This window comes from Ipomoea nil, unplaced genomic scaffold (genome assembly GCF_001879475.1).
Source record: "Ipomoea nil cultivar Tokyo-kokei standard unplaced genomic scaffold, Asagao_1.1 scaffold2360, whole genome shotgun sequence".
NCBI lineage: Eukaryota > Viridiplantae > Streptophyta > Magnoliopsida > Solanales > Convolvulaceae > Ipomoea > Ipomoea nil.
The window spans coordinates 655758-677716 of record NW_017618788.1 but is presented as its reverse complement, the minus strand read 5'-3'; the positions used below and the strand labels follow the sequence as shown (position 1 = coordinate 677716).

Below are 21959 nucleotides of genomic sequence, written 5' to 3'. Positions count from 1 at the left end.
AAAGTGGATACAAGGGAGGGAAAAGCGTACGATTGGATTCCGATTTTCTGAATAAAATGAGTCGGTGGGTTAGCATCCGATTTTTAGATAAAATTGCGGATTTTAATTTTTCCAACAACCGCCCCACCCACCGCCCCAAACCCCAATGCATGCTGGTGGTCCCTGCGCATGTTTGATTCACATTTACTAGGAGCATCCGCACTAAAGGGAGAATGGTGAATTATTTCAGAAATAAATCTCTCAAATCAGAAATAATATTGATGTGGGATTGAGTTATTTGGAAAATAATCAGCCTGCAAAATTAGGTTTAATGTCAGAAAAAGAAAGAAAAAGAAAGAAAAGAAAAAGGGGTTGCTGTGCGCGTTTCGCGCACAGCAACCCGCCCACACGGGCGCGTGCAAAGCACGCGCCGAACGGCGCGCCTGACCCTTTTGTTTTTTTTTTGTTTTTTTTTTTTTTTTTAATTTTTTATTTTGATTTTTTTGTTTTTTTTTCCTCCCCTTCCCACATTCTCTCTCCTAATCACTCTTACATTATCCCCCAATTCTGCCCAACCATTGTGGATGCTCTAAAGCAATTGTTCTGATTCTAGTCAAACCCCAAGCATTGTCAGACAGCTTCCCTTCCCAATGAAACTTTATCGTAAATGTAAAATTATATTCCCTATGCCTGATGTTACAACGCATGCATGCTTTTTCGGATGTATGCTAATAAATTTATGCTCCACAAGTGTTGTTACATTTGTTCTACTAAAGCATTTGTTCTGATTCTACTAAAGTATTTGTTCGGATTCATAGCCATTTCACAAAGCTTTTCTCTCTCAACATTTGTGTTATTCAAAGGTTCTTCCCAAGCCACTTCTCAAGCATTTAGATTGGATCAGCACTGCATCTTCCCAAATATCTTCTCAAACTTCTTCCCAAACATCTACAGTTTTGCAATATTGAGGTAAAAAAAAAAAATTATATTTGTTTTACACTGCGTAGGAAAAAAAAATGTTGCAAAAAAAAATTATATTTATATTTGAGGTAAAAAAAAATTATATTGAGGAATAGTATTTTAGTCGGTTCATATTTTATACACCGCATTATTTATTATTTTGTTGTAGATTATATCGCATTGTAGCATATTATTTCATGTTTTGACTTTGATGTTTGTAGTGTTTATAACATTTATTTTACCCCAAAAAAATAATAATTGTGTGAAATTATTTAGAGAAGTTTATTACTCCATTTATTACCGTTAAATATACATTATCAGTAGATACCAGAACAAAATGGGAAATTTACTAAATGGGAAATATATATATTTTAAATGCCGTTATAAGTATTTTTTATGTTTAAATGCAGTTATTATTTTTTTATTTGTTAAGTCAGAATTTATTTTTTCGATTTGCCTCCATTTTAAGTAGTATATTGAGTATATTATTATAATTTAAACCGGAGTGATGAAGTACGAACCAAAAAAAAAAAAAAATAGGAGTGTATAATTATATATCTTGAATGTCATAGAAATATGTAAAAAGAAAATGTAAGCGTAGGTAAAATCTCAAAAAATATTTAATTTATGTACTTCATCAATGAATATTGGTACAACATAATAGGTGTATTGTGTATTTATCACTGATTTAGTAGAAATTATGATTTCACTGAATGTGATGTGACTAAAATAAGTTTTTATATTTTAAAAGCAGTTTATATATATATTTTTGACGTTTGAATGCAGTAATTATTTATGTATTTGTTAAGTCAAAAATATTCTTATTTGAACTGCCTGAGGAATTTCGAACCAAAAAAAAATATTCGGCTTTTTGGGCCTATTTAGAAAAATTCGGCTTCATTAATCAAGTCCCATTTAGAAATCCCATTTTCTGCTTCACCAATTCGGAATTGTAAAACTCGGACCATTAGGGTCCGAGTGTTACAAATTTAAAATAAATTTGCAATTCGGAGCATTTTGGTCCGATTTAAAAAAAATTCGGACCGAAGTGCTCCGAGTTTTGCCTTTAAAAGAGCAACACCAGTTTCATATTTTTATATGATTATGCCTCGTACAATTCCGTGTTGTTATTATTTATTTTGTTAGTATTTAACGAAATTATTTATTTATGTACTGCCGTGTTGTTAATTGCGTAACTTGTTGTTCGAAGTTGTTATAATGTTCTTAATTTGTAAGTATTATGAATTGTTTTGATACAAGAATAGCTAACAACAGGCGAGTGCATCCTGGGCCACTACAAGAGGGTTCGTTACCATTTCAAACCCGTCACCGTAGTAGGGCAATTTGGACGGATCCAACGTATGACTTTCAACTTAAAGCCGTTAAATACGATACGTTGACTAGGTGTGCAGCCGTGAATGATGATAGAGTCAAAGCATGGCTGCGAGTCGCTGGTTTGTATGGTGTTTCTCAGTTGCCCAAAATTCAGTTGGATCATGGGCTTATTACTGCCCTTTTAGAGCGATGGAGGTCGGAGGTCCACGCTTTCCACTTGCCCTTCGGTGAGGTTGGAATAACTCTTCAAGATGTTGAAGTGTTATTCGGCCTTAAGGTCGACGGACTTTTGGTGACGGGTGAGGATACAATCGGCACTCCGGCATAAGTAAAGTTAATGTGCAATGAGCTGTTGGGATTTGAGCCAGCCGATAGGTTCCTATCCACCACCATGATTCACGGAACAACTGTCCCGGACGTTCAGGCTCTTCATGCGGACAGCACAGACGAAGAAGTGTTGTTGGCAGCCCGACGTTTTATATATTATTTATTAAACGGTTTTTTATTTCCCGACGCAACCAAAGGGAAATATAAATTGTACTTGCTCCCATACGTTAGTAATCTATATATTTGTGGTGAATATTCTTGGGGTTCGGCTGTTCTGAGATGTCTTTACAGGGCGTTGTGTAGAGCTTCCGAAGTCGACAAACGTACAGTGTATGGGTGTCTTCTTCTAGTCCAGATTTGGGCATGGGAGACGCTGCCTATGTTTCAGCCGCAAGGTGTATTGCCGCGCAACCAAATCGCTGACTACCCTATTGCATACAGGTAACGATCTCTAAATTGGCTGCATCAATGTTTTAATATTGAAGTAGTAGTATTTATTTACTTTGACATTGTTGTAGGTGGGTTTGTCGGCATTCTTGGTTATCAGTGCCTACGCACACTGTCGTAGCCTATCGCGATCAATTAGATCGCGTAGCTAAACATAGAGTAAGTAATTTTATGAATATGAATACCTTTACATGGAATATTATTTTAGTCAGTTCATAATTTATATTTTCTATGCAGTTTAATTTCACCCCTTACGATGACTATCTCAATGCCTTGCCCCCATATTGCACAGCGGGGAGGATTTTGTGGACTGCTCGTGTTCCGCTTATTTTTTACCACGTGGTGGAATATCACCACCCTGACCGGTTCTGCAGGCAATTCAATGGTTTGCAGGTTGTGCCAGCAGATGTGGTGTACGACCAACGGTTGCACGATATGGACCAACGGGGTAGGTCTCGGACTAATTGGTCACTAAAACACGCAGAGCACGTGGCCCGTTGGAATGCTCGGTATGATTTGGTTATCCACATGCAAAGAACTGATCGCCCGCAGGTTGTGGATGGGTACCACACATGGTACTACATGCACGGTCGACGGCTTATTGGTAACCCTTCGCATTATAGTAACCAAGGATTCGTGCAGTGTGCAGCATCGCTGAATGATGCGGTTAGTATATTACTAATGTTTTGCAATAATTGGAATAGATTTAGATTTGTTATTATTTTATTCGTAATAATTCCTAACGCATTTTGTTTAAATTAGATGCATGCTTTCAACCGGTTGAGGTTAGATTCCCATCAGGTCCTCGACAATCCGGAAGCCGATCGCGATGCATTCATTAGGGATGTTGAGCAGCGGAGTACTGATATGATGATGAGTACGAGTTCCTATTGCACGTGGCGCCGCAGTAATACTTTGGGGCCCCGATGCCGGATGAACCATTTGGCCCTCGGCGTGCAGATGGTCGTCGAGACAGGCCCAACATGCGTGGTGGTCCAGCAATTGGTGGTCGAGCTAGGCGCGCCGCGAATCAACAATTATAGGCGGAATTGGTTGCAGCTGCAGCTGCTCAACAACAGGCGGATGCGGAGGCGCAGGAAGAGGATGATGAGGAGGAGGAGGAGGAGGCGGATGAGGAGGAGGCGGAGGATGACGACGAGGAGGAGGATGATGAGGATGATGAGGAGCATGAGGAGCATGTGCCGGTTGATTACGGTGCCTTTCCGAATGTTGTTAGGGATCGTTCACCTCAACGTGATAGATTCGATTACGGTCAGAGTAGTGCCGGCTAATACTCTGGGTTTGCGCAATTTGCGTCAGGATCCCAATATGGTGGATTCGGCGCCGCCGGCGCTAGTGGGTATGGCTTAGGTGAAGCCACATATAACACCCCACGTAGTGCGATGATTGATCCGACCCAGGCTGGTTCGTCGTTTCAGTTGTGCGATGCTCTACCGCATAATCAATATCAACGTTCCCGTCCTTCATTCAATGCCTATCCTATGGAGCACCCAATTACTAATCTACAATTGGGAAACCCAGCATGGGCGCAGTATGGTGGTGAAAACACTTTGGCCTCCACCTCCACTCAACAACCGATTGGCCATGTTCAAGACGAGCAGCCAGGTCCACGACGGTCTACACGACAAACGCGACCCACGGTGTGTGGAACCGGAACTCGACACCACAGGTAAATAAATTTGCATAGAAATATATACGATTTTATCAGTTTTTGTGACTAATGAATTTTTTTAAATGATAAATTTTAACGGAGTAAGGAATTTTTGTGTTTTTCCTTTGTAGGCACAGATGAAGTCATCTATAATCACTGCACGAAACATATGAAGCCCAGGATTTTTGTACACTAAGACTTACCCCGCAATTAGACCATAATTAGATTGTTAAAGTATAACAGTTTGATTTTTTTTTTTTGATTTTAATTTAATTTGGCATGAATTTGTTTGATATTATCTGTATCATGTATCAAAGCATTATAATATATGCTAAGAGAATTAAATCAATTAAATCAAAAGTAGTTTTAAATCAATTAAATCAAAGCATTACAATGAGAGAACAGCAATTGACCAAAGAGAATTAAATCAAAAGTAGTTTTAAAATAAAATAAAAGTTGCTGGACTACCCCTCCTTGTAGTTTTAGATTAAAAAAAGAAAAGTTATTTTGAGTACTGAATTGTACTAAAATAAGAGCAAATATTAAACGCATGGCTTGTATTGATTAACATAAAGTCATCTAATTGAGGTCGTTAATTGATGGATTTCGCCGTATACATTGTTCCGGATTCGATAATTAACTGACCACGGATAAATCTTTTCCACGTTACAGGAGATAGCAATTGGCAGCATGAGTATAACGTGTTGCTCGACATTGAAGAATGCAACACGGTCACAGCCTTGTAATTGAAAGTGATCATATATTTGCTCCCACTGTTCGTCATGAAAAACTAATGTGTAGTCGTAGTAGAGTTCTAGTTTCTTGTCTCAACAATGAATATTAGAGGCGTATCCACTTCGATGGAGTCGCGGAGAAATTCACTCAATTACTCACGCTACATTTAAGATACGCAAGATTCATAAGAAGCGGCATGTAATTAAACGTATTATTGAAAGCATAAATTTACCTTACCGCAAATATAAAATAAAAATTGTGATATAAAGATCTACATCTCTCTAATTGATCAAATTCATATGTTGGTCGTATTGCCGACCTTGCTGGCACACCGAAGGACGCTGTAATATATAAATGAATTAGTATGTCACTAAAAGTCAATAATTTCAAGGAGCACATGTGCAACAATAATGTAATGTTACCGCGATCAAACCGCCGAGTATTTCTCCTGGGACCGAATTGATTAAATTCTCTCTTTGGACTGTAAGAGTCGACGCTAAATAAGTAACATTCGAAAATGAAGAAACCTGTATGTCGAAATAGGACAATGTCTCCAGGGTATAAATCATTTTCAATCTTGAAATCAGTAATTCCCGTTGTAAATTGCATATCTTCGACATAAACTTCTTTCCATACGCTATGATGCCACAATATTGCTTTTGTAGTTAGATGTTCCATTAAATGGCGATGCATACAATTTGGAATTCTCTATTATAGACGTTGATACAATATGTCAGTATGAAAGAAATGCTGGACTATTGTATCAAAATGACAAATAGTTTTTTTTACGAATTACCATTTCTAGGTCTTCCATAACTTGAATAGTGAACCAAGTCGTAGCATGTTCTCTCACATCAGGCATATGCATCACATCGTTGCAAGCTAAGTAAAATAATGTACAAACATAAAGGGACCTAACTGTGGGTTGCAATGTGTATTACAAATAAACCAAATGCGATAAAACTTACGCGAAGGGTAATATAATTGCCGCAGACTTTGAAATATGACCAGAGCATATTGTTCTGCATCTTCTTGATTTGTAAAAATCCTTGACTCGGACACGGGTAAACCCAACATCAGTAGATATCGACTCCAAGTTCGAGTGGGATAACATAAAAAAGTATCACCGACTCTTCGGTCCCAACGTGCGTAGAGAATTTTCCTTCCATGGATGGATATTGCCTGATACTCGATACGTTGATTAAAGAGAGGAGTGATTCCATCGAGTGTCTCAAAATCATTGAACAGATCCATATTTTCTCAAAAAGTAAATAGAATGAGAACTACAATGTGTTGGTGTGGCGTTAGATATATATAGGCAACTGCAAAAGATAATAATACAATAATAACAAAATTAATGGAATAAATAAAAAAATAAAATGGAAAAAGTCGAAAATAGGTGGGCCGAATTAAAATTTTGTTTTTTAAAATAAAAAACTCGGACCGTGAGGGGCCGATTTTTACATTAAAATTTTGTTTTTTAAAATAAAAAACTCGGACCGAGGGGCCGATTTTTACATTAATAATTTTTTTATTATTTTCAAATCAACAAGTAATTCCGTAGTAATGTAACAAAAATTTAAATTGCAATAAATAAAAAAGTCAATTAACAATTCGGAAGCATGCTTAAATTGATAAATTGAAAAATCGGTGTCCGATTCATGCATTACATTGATGAAAATAAATTTCAATTTGTTTAAGATAAAACCATTCTACGGTTCTTCATTTAATCGTGCGTAATCGTAAATCTGAAATGACCACAAATGATTATACAGGATTTCCAGACCACAACGAGGGAATACAATTAAGTTTATAGTTTCAATTTCAAAATTCAAAAACAACAAACTATGAGCTCCGTCGAAGAGGGAAATGGTATCCGCTAATTCCAAATACGCACGTTGATAGTAACCGTTGTGGAATATGATTGTGGTAGTGCCATGTACCACATCAACGAAGTCATTCTCAGTCACCGTTGCAGCAATGAAGTCTATTAGTAGCGATTGTTCACGAGAAAACTCATGGATATCAATCAATAATGTCCGGCATCCTATTAGTGATTCAATCGAAACACTAGGATGGATGCTCGACCTCGTTGGTACAGCAATTATTCCACCGGTACTATCAAGAGCTATGTCATGGCTGTCCCCATCACCTAGGGCATGTTGTAGTTGAACTTGAGTCCTATTTCTTATGACAAAAAATTGAAATTGAAAACGACCAACATGTCGCATGACTATTTGGTCATGCTCTTCAATTCCATAAGCATTAAGAAATTCTTCACAGTCTTCGTAACAAGACATTGCTTCAACATGCAACTCCCACGGGTCGGACAGACCGTGATATAGTAGTGCGGTACGGTTAACGTGCTCAACAAGGTGTTGAAACATGCAGTATGGAAATGCAAAGAACCATGGGCCGACGAACTGAACGATAAACCAACTTATTGTGCCGCCCAAAATGTTGTCATGAACTCCGAGTGTGCGAGTAAATCTACAAACTGCATTTTTTATCGAAACACCATATTAGAAAAACATAATACATCCGCAAACAACATCAGAAAAAACAAAATTTAAACAACTGTAACTCGTACACCGGATCTCCTCATTGTGGAATTGATAACCAACTTCACCATCAATAAAACTCTGCAAAAATTGCTCGGCTCTACGTCCGGTGTTTATTCTGGTTGGGAATGTAATGGTAAACCCTAAACATTCATTACCATTAACCACGTTTGTGAAACGACAAACGTGTAATTTGTTCGTCCCTGCTCTCTCATTAATGAGAACATACAATAACACCGATTGTGTATTGTATGAATATAATATGTAACTATTTTCACTCCGTTCGGTAGCTGAAATTCGTTAGAACTGTATGATGTCCAGATTTCCATCTCTCACAACGTAGTGTATACAAACAACTGAAAATTAGAATATCTGTGGTAATAAAAATATGTTGGCACTGATGTTATATTTTTTATTATGATGGTTGCATGTATTTATACTACAATACAATAATTTATTTTACGAATAGTCATTCGTATTAGTCATTCGTATTAAAGGAGTTGTCATCTCACAGTGATTCAAAATAGTAGTACAATCAGGGAATATATTCTTATTGGAAACGATAAAATGGACTGTCTCTACCTCGGGAATATATTTTTCTCAGAAATGACCGCGCCTCGGGTATATGTGTGTCAGAAATGACCCCGCGAAATGTTAAAATCGGACCATTGCGGTCCGATTGTAACAAAAAAAAAAAAAGTTAAAAATCAGAACATTATGTTCCGATTTTTAACTTTTTACCAAGTAAAACTTGGACCGTATGGGTCCGAGTTTTACATTATTATTATTTTTTTTTTGCACAGTTTACCCAACATGTACATGAATAAAGAAAATATGTGCGGGTTCAATAAGTAATGTGACCGAATATGCAGTGTGTCTAAAAAATCTTTCCAACCTAAACAAACAATGTAAGCGAATATATTCGGTTCAGAACGAATGTTACGAATAGTCATTCATATTAAAGGAGTAGTCATCTCATACTGTTACACAATAGTATTACAATCTGGGAATATATTCTTATCGGAAATGATCAAATGGACTGTCTCTACGTCGAGAATCTATTCCTCTCGGAAATGACAAAATCTACTGTCTCTACCTCGGGAATATATTTGTCTCAGAAATGACCGCGCCTCGGGAAGTGACCCAGCGAATGGTTAAAATCGGACCATTGCGGTCCGATTTTTTTAACATTAAAAAAAATTAAAATCGGACCATTATGGTGCGATTTTTAAGTTTTTAGTTTTAAAGGTAAAACGCGGACCTTCCGGGTCCATGTTTTATATATATATATATATATATATATATATATATATATATATATATATATATATATATATATATATATATATATATATATATATATATATATATATATATATTCAGACTTTACGTGAATAAATAAAATATTCGTCTCAAAAATGATAAAATGGACTGTCTCTACCTCGGAAATGTAATACATATTCGTCTCAGAAATAATATAATGGACTGTCTTTACCTTGGAAATGTAATACTTTTTCACAATAGCAATACGAATGGTCATTTCCTATTAGATGACTAGTCTTCTCACACTTATGGCAGCATAGCAATCCAAGGGAATATATTCTGTAATGGAATATATTCTTTCCAACAAAGTCCAAACATATTCTTCACGATAAGGTAATTCTCAACACCAATCCAAGGGAATATATTCTGTCAGAATTTCTTTATAGGCCTATATATAGCCTGCTATACATCACCGCAACCTGCTCACATTGAAGATTACTTGCTCAGATTGCAGTTCCCATTCTACAACTTCAAAGCATTCATCATCTTCGTCTGAACAATTCATATGGTACGGTATAATTTTATTTACTAATTTTTTTTTAATTAAAATTTCGTCTTTAACATGAATATGATTTTTATTAGGGTAAAACGTATGTTGTGTTTGTTGGTCGCCAACCGGGAATATATGACAATTGGGAGGATGCAAAAACTCAAGTGCATCGCTATAGCGACAACTTGTATAAATCATACAACTCGAGGGATAAAGCCATTCAAGCTTTCAACAGATTCATAAGTAGTCAACGACATGATTCCCGACCATGCAGTTCTAATTCCGCTTCAAGTTCCAGCTCCACCGTACCGAATACAAACACATATTCAAATGAGGAAATCTTAGCTCGTATGCAAGATGAACTGGCACGTGAGAATCACGAGCACGCGATGAAACTGGATGCAATCGTTGAAGAATTTAAGCATCTACTTTCCAAATAAGTTAACATAATGTTTGAATAAATATTTGCATGAGTTTACTCCATTGTTCTTTGGCATGTGTTTAAGTGTTATGTTTTGTACGCATAAACCAACCCTATCATATTTTCCTTCCATACTGCAATTAATTTTATAAAATGTCATTTTTGATAGTGACAACACTATCACAATAAAAAAAAATTAAAAAAAATTAAATTGGCACTACTTCACAATTGTTGGAGTCTCACGAAATTTATTTAACTGAAAAGTGATTTTATAAAAAAGTGTTTTGTGATAGGGACTACACTTTCATAAAAGTGATAGGGACTACACTCTGGTACACTACTATAAATAGAACACTACTATACAAACAACTAAAGCTATTAGGGACATTTAAATATAAGTATTTCGGACTCTAGTACACTACTATAAATACCACAACTGCCCCACAACTGCACCACAACATTTGCGAATCTCATATTTACAAAGAGCCAAATTCAATTTTCTCGAACTGCAATTTTTTTAAAATGGCAGCTATATCTACATATGTTTTCGTTTTTTGGGGTGGGGAAATACAAACCAGTGGGACACCGCCACAGATAAATTATTCACTCCAGCCTCGAGTAGTTATTCCAATACCATCAAATATTGGACTCATTCCTATGGAGTTAATGATCAGACAAGCAATGGGAATCAACATTGAGGACAATGTTGAGCTGATTGGAAGAGTGATAGTGGATGCTACAATGGGAAGCACACACTATCTACTACACATTGCGCGAGAAAGAGACTGGGAATACTTCATACGACAAACAATGCCAAACGGAGAGTTACATGTGTACGTTCGAACAGAAGATATTTATGGTGGCGGATTCGGAGTTAACGATGTCGATCCACCAGAGGAACTTCCATCTGAGTCAACAATGGTGGAAAGTTCATCAGAAAGTGATGCCACGTATCAACCTGATGAGTCCATACCGTCCGAGAGTTCAGGAAGTACAGACGACGAAGACATACAGGAGTCAGTTCCATACGACTTCGATTCAATGAATGTAAATACTCAAATGAATCGAGGTCGGGGTCATCGATTGCCAGATTCTGCGGTCCCGTCTTACCACTCACCGATACCACCTACAACAACTGCATTCGCATACGGCTTTACGGAGAGGGACGATGATGAAACCCTATCATACGACCCCTCCACAAATGTTATTGCAAAAGGAATGGTATTCCCGGATTTTCCGACCCTAAAAAAAGCAGTAGGAACATACAATATGCTGCACGGGCGGGACTACGTCACCAACCACAAAAAAAGGGCAAATTGGAAGGTCTCCTGTACACATTATATCTCAACACCATCTTGCCCCGTGGACATTATCCGCAAAGAAGTTGCATGGGGCGTCTACTGAATGGCAGGTCACGAAGTACACTCAGCCCCGCGAGTGCACTGTTCAATTCAACCAGCGACCGGTGGACAAACTGTGCACCAGCTCATTAATATGTGATCTGATCTTTCAAAAGATCACTGCGGATCCACAGTACAAAATAAAACACATCCAAGTGGATGTGAGACAACGATTTGGTGTCGACATTTCGTACCGGAAAGCTTGGTATGCCAGACACAAATGCATTGAAATGCAGTACGGGAATTACCAGCAGTCATACAATGAGCTACCACAATTCTGCCGGCAGTTGCAACTGTCCAACCCAGGTACCATTGTGGAAATCATGACCACACATAACGCAGAAAGGGGTACAGGGTACGCAAATTTCTTGTACGCATTTTGGGCGTTCAAGCCCGCAATAGATGGTTTCCGCTACTGCATCCCGGTTATTTGTGTTGACGGTACCCACTTGTACAACCAGTACAAAGGCCATCTCCTCCTAGCCTGCGGATATACCGCCAACAAGGAAATCTATCTACTAGCATATTCGATCGTGGACTCCGAAAATAATGCCAGTTGGACTTGGTTTCTTCGACTTCTGGCCGAAAATGTCTTTCCACATCACAATTCCATGTGCATCGTCTCGGATAGACATGCTGGAATCGATGCGGCGTTTAATTCCGTCGAACAATTGAAGGGGGGTCGTGTCAAACACCGGTTTTGCCTAAGACACATTCGCAGCAATGTCATGTCAAGGGTGACCAGAAATAGGCGGTTACGCAAACTTGTGTGGGAAGCTGGTACTGCTGTGACAAGGGATCAATTCCTTCAACACATGCACGCAATCCAAATCAAATGGCCCGCTGCATACGCCTATCTTGCCGACATTGATGTCGATAAGTGGACATTATCTCATGACGACGGTCACCGGTACGGTATCATGACGACCAATCCGTCTGAGTCACTAAATAATTCACTAAAGTGTTGTCGGATGTTACCCGTCACGGCAATAGTCCGAATGACTTTTCACAAGTTACGGACTATGTTTGCCGACAGGCGTACTGCGGGAGAGGGGATGCAGCAACACGGCCTGCGATTCACGACAAACATTACCGATGATTTGTCAGCTCGAAACAATGAGGCAAGCGGTGCAAGAGTTCAACGTTACAATGACGCCCTCGGAATCTATGGTGTTGCCCTAAATACTGGTTACGTTTCCCAAAGTCAACAATATCACTTTCAAGTGAATCTAACGGAACGTACGTGTAACTGCGGCTTGTGGAACGTCAACGGCTTACCTTGTGCACATGTAATTGCAGCATGCAATTACCGAGGGCAAGGATTCGGCCCATTAGTGTCAGATGTTTACTCAGTTGAAAATTACAGGAACTGTTATGCCGGTAATTTTTACCCCGTAGACGAAAGAATTCAGTGTACCGGTCCAGTTACTTGCCTTCCACCAATTTCTGCTAGGCAACCAAATCAACGAGGATAGCGCCGCACGCGTAGGTATCCAAATGAAATGGACTTCGGTTCAAATCGAAGTAGAAGATGTAGGTATTGTCGGAGGACAACTCATTCTTCCCCAACTGTCCTACTTTGAATCATCAATAAAATAATGCTTTCTTTATATTTTTAATTATCCAATTTTTTCATCTAAATTCAAATTATAATATCAAGTATAGACACATACTGAGCATGAACCTTCTTCGACAAAAAAATATTATGAATACATTCGTTGCATTCCTTAAAAAAATAAAAAAAACATAATAATTTTATCAATACATTCGAACCAAAAGGGTCCGAATGTATTTAAAAAACAATAAAAAAAAAATCGGACTCTAGAACATCGATTTTATTTAATCACAAACTCGGACTACACTGTGTTGGTTTTTCTTCTCTAGGGTCCAAATATTGATTTACGCAAATCTCGTATCCAGCGAACCTATTATGAACTTTCCTATTTATGATTCCTTAGTGGGTGGTGACATTATTACTGAGGACTTTAGTCCCCGTCTCCGCCGTCAATGCTTTCCCTCTTCTGCAAAACCCTAAACCCCACATTTCCTCTTCGCGTCACTTCTTCTCACTCCTTCTCCCTCCCTCGGTCTACCCGCACTATCGTACGAAACATGAGCTCCGGGTCTCGAATGTTCCAGCTCAAACTCGACCCGTTAACCGGAAACTCCGAATGGGTCGTAATCGAGGAGAGCGACACTCCAGAGCAAACTCCAACTCCACTTCTTGCCACAACGTCATACCTCGATATGCTCAACGACTCTCCCAGAAACAGAGCATTCCGTGAAGCCATTGACAAGACTGTAACTAAACCTTGCCATGTTCTTGATATTGGGTACCCGTCAATTCTTCATGAATTCCTTATTTTTAAATCTTCTTCTGATTTAGTTTCCTGAAAAGAAAAATGGGTTCAAACTCAGATGCCCCGTTATTAACTGCTTCATATACAGTAATAGGCTCTTATGAGTAGAAAAATGGGATTTTTATTATGTTGTGTGGTTTATAGTGAGAAATTTAATCTGCAGTGCTGGAACTGGATTATTGTCGATGATGGCTGCCCGGGCAATGGGTCCTGCTGATTCAGCGTCTAACTCTGATTCCAAGGGGATGGTTACGGCTTGTGAATCGTACCTTCCTATGGTGAAATTGATGCGGAAAGTTTTGAGGGCAAATGGCATAGAAAGGGGAATTCGCATCATTAATAAGAGGTCAGATGAATTAGAAGTTGGCAGGGATATAGCATCTCGAGCAGATGTTCTTGTGAGTTCAGTGTCTTGAGATGTTTTATAGTTTCAGGTGTGAAAAATTGATGCCTAATAGATGTTGGAAAGCTAGTTTATTGACAGTACCGGAATTTTTCTGTCTTCATATTTATAGTTGGGATAGAAGGGGGAGAGTGCTTTATATATCCAGTCAGAAGAATCCATATTTCTACTTATGTGATGCTGTATCTAGTTCTCCTCTCAGATTATACTTTTTAACTAGATTATATTTGTTCAGGTCCAAAATACTCTAAAATTCTTGATGAAACCAGTAGATGAAAAATCCAGCATTGTCAAGCCATGCAATATATCCTTATAGTGAAAATTCAATTATCAATTCCAAGATTTCTTATGGATTCATCACATCCTGAATTTCAATAACACGGTATGTTACAGTCCCATAGCCAATTCCTATCCTATCTACCTCATACCTCTTTCTTTTGGCCTCCAAATAATAAGATGCTGCTTGCCTTTGGAACCCCAAAAGTATGCTTATTTTCTTTATCAGTACAGAATACCAAAATCGATAAACTACTTTATTTTCTTGATAGGTACAGAATAAACTGAGTATACTGTTTCCAAAATGCATACTGAAAAACTTATAAACTACATTAATGCAGGTTAGTGAAATACTTGACTCAGAGCTATTAGGTGAAGGACTGATACCAACCTTGCAGCATGCCCATGACAATCTATTGGTGGAAAGTCCAGAAACAGTGCCTTACCGAGGAACGATATTTGGTCAGGTATTGACCAAAATTAGTTTTTATTTTTGAAGATTGTGCATTGTTACTAAAATAGTAAATATGGTAACTTAGGATTTATGTTCAAATCACAACTGACATTTTATTTTTCATTTTTAGTTCCCTGTCTTATAATGTTTTTTTCAATGCTATGCTATGCTATAGCCCTTAAACATTTATCTATGGTACCAGATCTTCCATTATATATATATTTTTTGAGGGGAGATCTTCCATTATATAGTCAACACTTTGGCTATTTTTTATCAGAGTGATGTACCACACTTCATATGCCTTCATCCTTCCACTTAGGTTCAAAGTTCCCTTTTTGGTGATAAATTGAATTTCATTTCTCTGCCATCTTTAACTTTCAGCTGGTTGAAAGCAAAGACTTGTGGAAGATGCATGATTTATTTAATAATGAAGAAAAGGCATCAGATACAATTCATCTTGTTCCAAAGGGCATGGATACAATAATATGTGTCAAACATCAACAATTTCCCATGCATTGTGATGCAATCAGTGAGGGAATTAAACTGGTATTTATTATCTACATTTTTGCAAAAATTATACTCATTGGTTAGCTGCTTAACAGTCCTACGATTTAAATTTCCTACAGCTTTCAGAGCCCTTCAAAATTTTTGATTTTGACTTTTGGAAAAGGCCAGACAGTTCTAGGGAAACCGAGCTGCTTATAAAGGCAACTAAAGGTGGCACTGCCCATGCTATCATCTCATGGTATTTCAGTTGGATACTTTAATCTTATTGTGAATACTTTTTCATTGATCTTATACTGGTACTTTGGCATTTCAGGTGGTTGCTTCAACTTGATAGAGAAGGGACGGTCTTTTATTCAACTGGTCCAAAGTGGATACATTGTCCTTCAGATGTGAAGGATCCATCCCTATCTTGTAAGAGGAAGCAACCTTTGATATTTATTGTATTCACAAAGCTAATGACCCTCTTCACTCTACCACTCTTTAACCTTGTGATAATAAACTAGAGGGTTGAAACTTATATAACATGAATGAAGTTTGAAACTTTGATAAGATGCATGAATATGAAATGCTTACCCACTTCTGAGTTTGAAACACAGCTAGCAGATTCCCATCTCTCCTAACATATAGCTTTCCATTGGTTTAGGATGCTGGTTTTTTGTGAAGTAGATTCTGAAACTAGATGTTTTTTTTTTTTTTTTTTTTTTTTTTTTTTTTTTTTTTTTTTTAAATATACAAATTTATTATGAGCGTATTGCTCATTAAATTTTATTTGTATATATGTGGCATTCTAGGTTCTGAAGCGTGGTGTGATCATTGGAAACAATGTGTTTGGTTCATTCCAAACATAGGTTTATCTGTACAAAAGGATGAATATGTCCATTTACATGCCGTTCATACCGATATTAACCTCTCTTATGTAGTCAAGACTCAATCTCAAAATATGGAAGTTAGACAATACAAACTCAGTGCTCAAGATTGTCAACTCTTTTTATCACCAGAAAGAATTGCAATATATGGGGACAAGAATTGGAGATGTTCAATGCTAAAAGCAATTAACAATGCCGTAAGATCCCCCCTCACCCTCCCCTGCTTGGATTTACATACCGGCTTTGATTTCCTTGGATTAGTAGGCACCTCTTGTTTTCCTTACAGCTAAAGCAGAAGGCATCTCCTTTGTGCATTGTTGCTGATGATAGCATCTTCCTGACAATAGCTCTTGGTCATCATGCCAGAGCGTCAAATGTAATATCTTTATTTCCTGGTCTGCAAGATAAAGGTGAACAGTATCTGCAAGCTGTTGCTGCTTCAAATGACTATTCAATGGATTGCATTAAAGTTCTAAAAAAGAGGAGCTCTGCATTGACCATGCAAGATACACATCACAGGAAGGTAAAGAGTGCAACCTTTTGTACATATATTACATGGAATTGGGTGTGGGTGACGGTAAGGGAATAAATCAAATTGTCAGATTTGTCAAAAATCTGAATGGAAGGATCCCTGATATTTGGACACAATGAAAGTACAGATACAAGCAAGGGGCATATGCTCAACGAATTAATAAACAAAACTTTTTATATAGATTACAGAGTTAACAAAATACACATAAGTTTTGTATAACTATAAGCCTATAAGCAATTCACTACAAACGTGGTCGTAGTTTCATACCAAGGAAACTCATAACAAACTTGAAAATTGTGGTAGCACCATGGTAAAACTTGACCAAGAAGTCCACTTTTTAATTTTGGACTTGCTATGCCCTTGGTTGAGCTTTTGTTTGTCTTTTTTGTCAAAATATCGAAAAGCACCTGAAAGGATCCAACAGGGGTTCCAGATCCACACCTTGTTTGATCCTCTGATACAGGTGGCCCTAGGTATATATTCCACTAAGGTTGATACATAGAATGTTAGTTGAATACAGCCATTTAAGGATTTTGTATTATATTGTTCTTCTGCAGGTTGACTTGTTGATTGCAGAACCTTTCTATTATGGAAGTGATAGTGTGCTTCCTTGGCAAAATCTGCGGTTTTGGTAAATGATCTGTCACACACATGCATGCTTGTATTTTTACTAGAAGACATAGGAATTTTAATGCCTTGGTAGAGTTGGCCCACTAGAAATAGCACCTGGGGAAATATTTCTGCATTACAATATTTCTATAGACTCTAACTTGGTTAGGAAATGAGGCTTCATAGAGACTGTATTCTACTGTGTCCAGAATGCCTTTTCAGAGAAAGAGTTTCTTTTAAAAATTTTATCTATAATTTAATGGTTAAAGATTTTGACTTTATCATATTTTGTAATAGTACATCCAGGATTCCCTATAACTTCCAGTGGTTTCTAATTATTGTTCCTTTCAATTCCCTTGTTTGGGATTTTTCTTCCTCTTTTTGATCATGCACAACTCTTTTTTTTTTTTTTTTTTTTTCCTCTATGACTTCCAATGTTTTGTTTTGTTTTGTTTTTTGATTATTAGGAAAATAACTTAGTGATCGTTGACATATTTGTAAATAATTCTCAATTGAACCCTCAACCATTCTGATACCATTTGTTAAGAATATTAACAAGCACTAAGGTCAAACGAGTAATCCAAGAATTGAGAACTATATAAATAGAAGTACAAATAATATGAGAATTAAAATGACCAAATTATAAATTGCTATTTTGGGAAAAGATATTATAAGAGGAGATTTTAAAGGAGATGCCATGCAAGTGATGTAAGAAGAATTCTGAATTGATGATAATTATAAAGCAATACAAAAGCCTTATTTATACACAAAGAATAGAGAGAAAATCGCATGACATGTGGTTAAGAAAAAAATGCTAAACACTAATTAGGAATGGAGAAATTATAAGGGCATCATGTGGATAATAATGTATGCATGGAGACAAGACATGGTCTAATGAGTGGAATCCAATTGCTAAGGAAGGATTTGAGCCAACATTATTTGTTCTAACAATCTCTACCTTGGATCAAATCCAAAAAAGGTTCCTTATTCTAGTACTGTTGGTAGTGTGTATGCTATGGTATACAATAGGCTTGATTAAGGTTATGTTGTTAGTGTTTGAGTTGATATATGGATATATGGATAACCTTGGTAAGGAACATTAGAACGTGGTAAAGTGGATTTTGCGCTACTTTAAGGGTATTCTTTGGGCTTGGTTTTTTATCTGAATTCTTCTATGTCTACTGATATTATGGGCTTTGTAGATTCTGATTATAATGATTTTCTTGGCTACGGGTTGGGTTATGGAGCTTGGCGTTTCATAGGGACAAACTATTGTGTTCTTCAGATAGTCAAAGTGCTATCCATCTCACAAAGAATGGTACATACTATGTCAAAACCAAACATATCGACATTAGATACCATTTTATTTGAGATGCTGTAGTTGCTGGAGATATTGTTGTAAAGGTTCATACATTGGAGAATCAGAAAACATGCTCACCAAGCCTTTACCTATTGCTAGGTTCAAGCAATGCTTGAATTTAGTCGGCTGTTAGATTTGATTCAAGGTGGAGCTTGTTGGAACAAATAATTTGTGGCTCAAATCCTTAATAGTTGGATTCCACTCATCAGCCTCCATGCATGCATTATTCATGCATTATTCTCCACGTGGTGCCCATTTAATTTCTCCATGTCCTAATTAGTTTATATATTTTTTCTTAACCACATGTCATGGGGTTTTCTCTCTATTTTGTGTGTGTGTATAAATAGAGTATTTGTATTGCTTTGTGATCATCATCAATTTAAAATTCTCATTACATCACTTGTGTAGCATCTCCTTAACAATCTCCTTTTGTAATTATATATTTTCCCAAAATAACAATTTCTACTTGTCATTTTAATTTTTTTTCATATTATTTAACCTTCTATTTACATAGTTCTCAATCTTTCGATAACTCGCTTCCGCATAGTGCTTGTAAATATTCCTAACATGATCTCTACCCAGTCCAAATGACCAAATGAGGAGCTTAGGTTATCATTATGGTATGGCCTATGGGAAGTTGCCACAAAAGATTTGTCTATTCTCTAAGAGTATTAGTTGTTCCTCATCTTGATTTGTTCATAGGAAGGAAAGAACTACAATGGACCCCATCTTGTCAAAAGACGTTGTGATAATGCCTTGTAAAGGGCTCTTGAAGGCTTGTGCAATGTCCCTTCCTGTAAGTTTATGTAGCGGGTATTTGGATTCCTTTCTGCAATGTTACTAGAAAAGATTTATAGTTTTATACCATGTAAGATCTTTGTGTACTTTCTGCAATGGACGTGCAAATCTTTTGCGTAGGATCTTTGGAGAAGTCGACGATGCCTAAAAGACATTGAGGGTTTTGATCATTCAGTTGTGAATTCCACTTTAGGAGCATGTGGAGATTTACCTGCAGGGGAACAAAGTCCTTGTCTGCCCTTTTTTATCTGGCAATGTGGGGAGACTAAGGTATTATGCTTTATGTAATATCCTTATGAAGAATCATGCAGAATTTTGTATTATAAATATTAATATTCCTTGAGTCCTCGTTTGTATGCTACAATTTTTATTTAAGTTGATTGGAGTGAATCAAAATCATTGCAGAAACTGAGTGAAATAATTACAATTATGGAATTCAATTTCCAAGAACTAATGTGCCCATGCTCAGAAGAAGCTCAGGTATGATCTTCTTGCAGCATGTTTGAGATAATTGTTTATTTTTCTCAGAAACTTTTTTAACAGCCAGAATCTAAAAGAGTTGAAAATACAATTTTCAGTTTGAATTTACCGAGTCAGGAATATGCCATGGACTAGTGTTCTGGATTGATTGGGTAATGGATGCAGGAGAGTCCACTGTCATATCGACGGGGCCAGGTATGGGTTTTGATTTTCTTTAGCATCATGGGCTGATGGTTTCCTCTTCCATGAAATCACTTGTTATATTACATTTGTGGTGATCTCATAATTAAAGCATGTGCTCCATCTCAACTAAAAGCCTAAGCTAAGTTGATAGTTGGATTGCACATTTAATGCCCCCTCACATGTGCGGGCCGATGCTTTTTGATGGGCTCCAAGCAACACTTGGATCGTAGTCTCTTTTTTTATTGGGTGGCGCGGAAATTCGAACCCATGACCTTTGGCATAGCTCCGATACCAAATTGAAGCATGTGCTTCATCTCAACTAAAAGCCTAAGCTGATAGTTGGATTGCACATTTATGTTTTATATATATTTATGTTACACTCATGACATAGCTACAGTGTCTTGACCAACTTTATGTGATTTATTTAGAACAACGATATTGGAAGCAAGGTGTGAAGCTTTTAGAGAAGCCTGTGACTGTGCAAGAGCGGGGATCTATCTCCAACTTTTGTCGTTCAACAAAACTTAAAGCGTCTTTCGATCCCTCAGTAGCTGACCTTTGTGTGGAGCTTGCTTTTGTATGAACTCAATTGCTGTATTGGTCCATTTTCCTTCATGCAATCCCAAGATTCATGGAAATCTTGTTAAACTGGTTTGCATTTGCCATTGCCTAATTTCGAGGTTTTGGGTAAGATGTGTTCTGAAAACTGCTACAACTGAGGTTAGACAGAGTCTTCAGAGGTATACATATATTTATGACTACTGTAGACAAATGTAAACTGTGTTTACTTCGACTCCGTTTTTTTTTTTTTTTTTTTTTTTTTCCCTAAGCTTTTCATTTTTGATTTTTGAAGTGCAGTTTGATAAAGACTAGTCTGGACATTGTCTTTGAGACAAAAATAGCAATATATAAAATCATCTTTGAAAGAAAAAGCGAATTGCATTCATGTGGTACATTTCGTTTGGTTTGCGGAATAGGCTTGAATGGAATGACATTTTTCAGAACATGCTTATTCCAGATCCTATGGGATAGGGACAACGTTATCTATACACGCAAGCATTTTCTCCAAATCCTATATGTTTTGTTGCATGTTTGGTTGGATCCAAATAGGATAACATTTTTTAAAATAATTTCGTTTTATTGCTTGTTAATACTATTTATTTTTGAAAATATTATTATAGAATGTGAATAACAACAAAAAGTTGTGACAAATTATTTTTAATTTTTTTTTTTATTGTGATGTGACTTTACTAACGTATATGTGTACATACATAGAGAATTTACAGATGTGTTGGTGTCGTATGTAAATGTATTTAGGGGTGTATTTGAGACTTTTAAGGATTTGTATGAATTTTAAAAGTTCGAAGGTATTAAATTTGAACTTTTAGGGAATATTTAAAAGTAAGAAATATTCTTTTCTCAAAAAAAAAAAAAAGAGAAAGTCAGACAATATTCTATTAAAATTTTTAAAGAGTATTTAA

The 21959-nt window shown here is 36.9% G+C and overlaps 2 protein-coding genes across 3 annotated transcripts; both read left to right on the top strand.

Annotated features, from left to right (window-relative positions):
* Positions 1–11880: 11880 nt before the first annotated feature.
* Positions 11881–13125, top strand: LOC109152035. The gene has a single exon (XM_019299618.1). It carries the CDS (start codon positions 11881–11883, stop codon positions 13123–13125), a length of 1245 nt encoding a protein of 414 aa, XP_019155163.1.
* Positions 13126–13609: 484 nt separating this feature from the next.
* On the top strand, positions 13610–21289 carry LOC109152072 (protein arginine N-methyltransferase 1.6). 2 transcript variants are annotated; one of them, XR_002049340.1, is made up of 14 exons: positions 13610–13983; positions 14174–14408; positions 15031–15156; positions 15525–15689; positions 15770–15888; positions 15964–16061; positions 16442–16713; positions 16803–17039; positions 17606–17679; positions 19720–19813; positions 19936–20085; positions 20221–20295; positions 20394–20574; positions 20858–21289. XR_002049340.1 is itself a non-coding variant. In XM_019299652.1 (14 exons), the coding sequence occupies exons 1-14, from the start codon at positions 13658–13660 to the stop codon at positions 21059–21061; spliced, it is 2223 nt and encodes a 740-aa protein (XP_019155197.1). In that variant the 5' UTR covers positions 13610–13657; the 3' UTR covers positions 21062–21289. The 2 variants fall into 2 exon arrangements, 1 of the variants encoding a protein (XP_019155197.1); XM_019299652.1 differs by having other exon boundaries at positions 20394–20490; positions 20907–21289.
* The last annotated feature ends 670 nt before the right edge of the window (positions 21290–21959 follow it).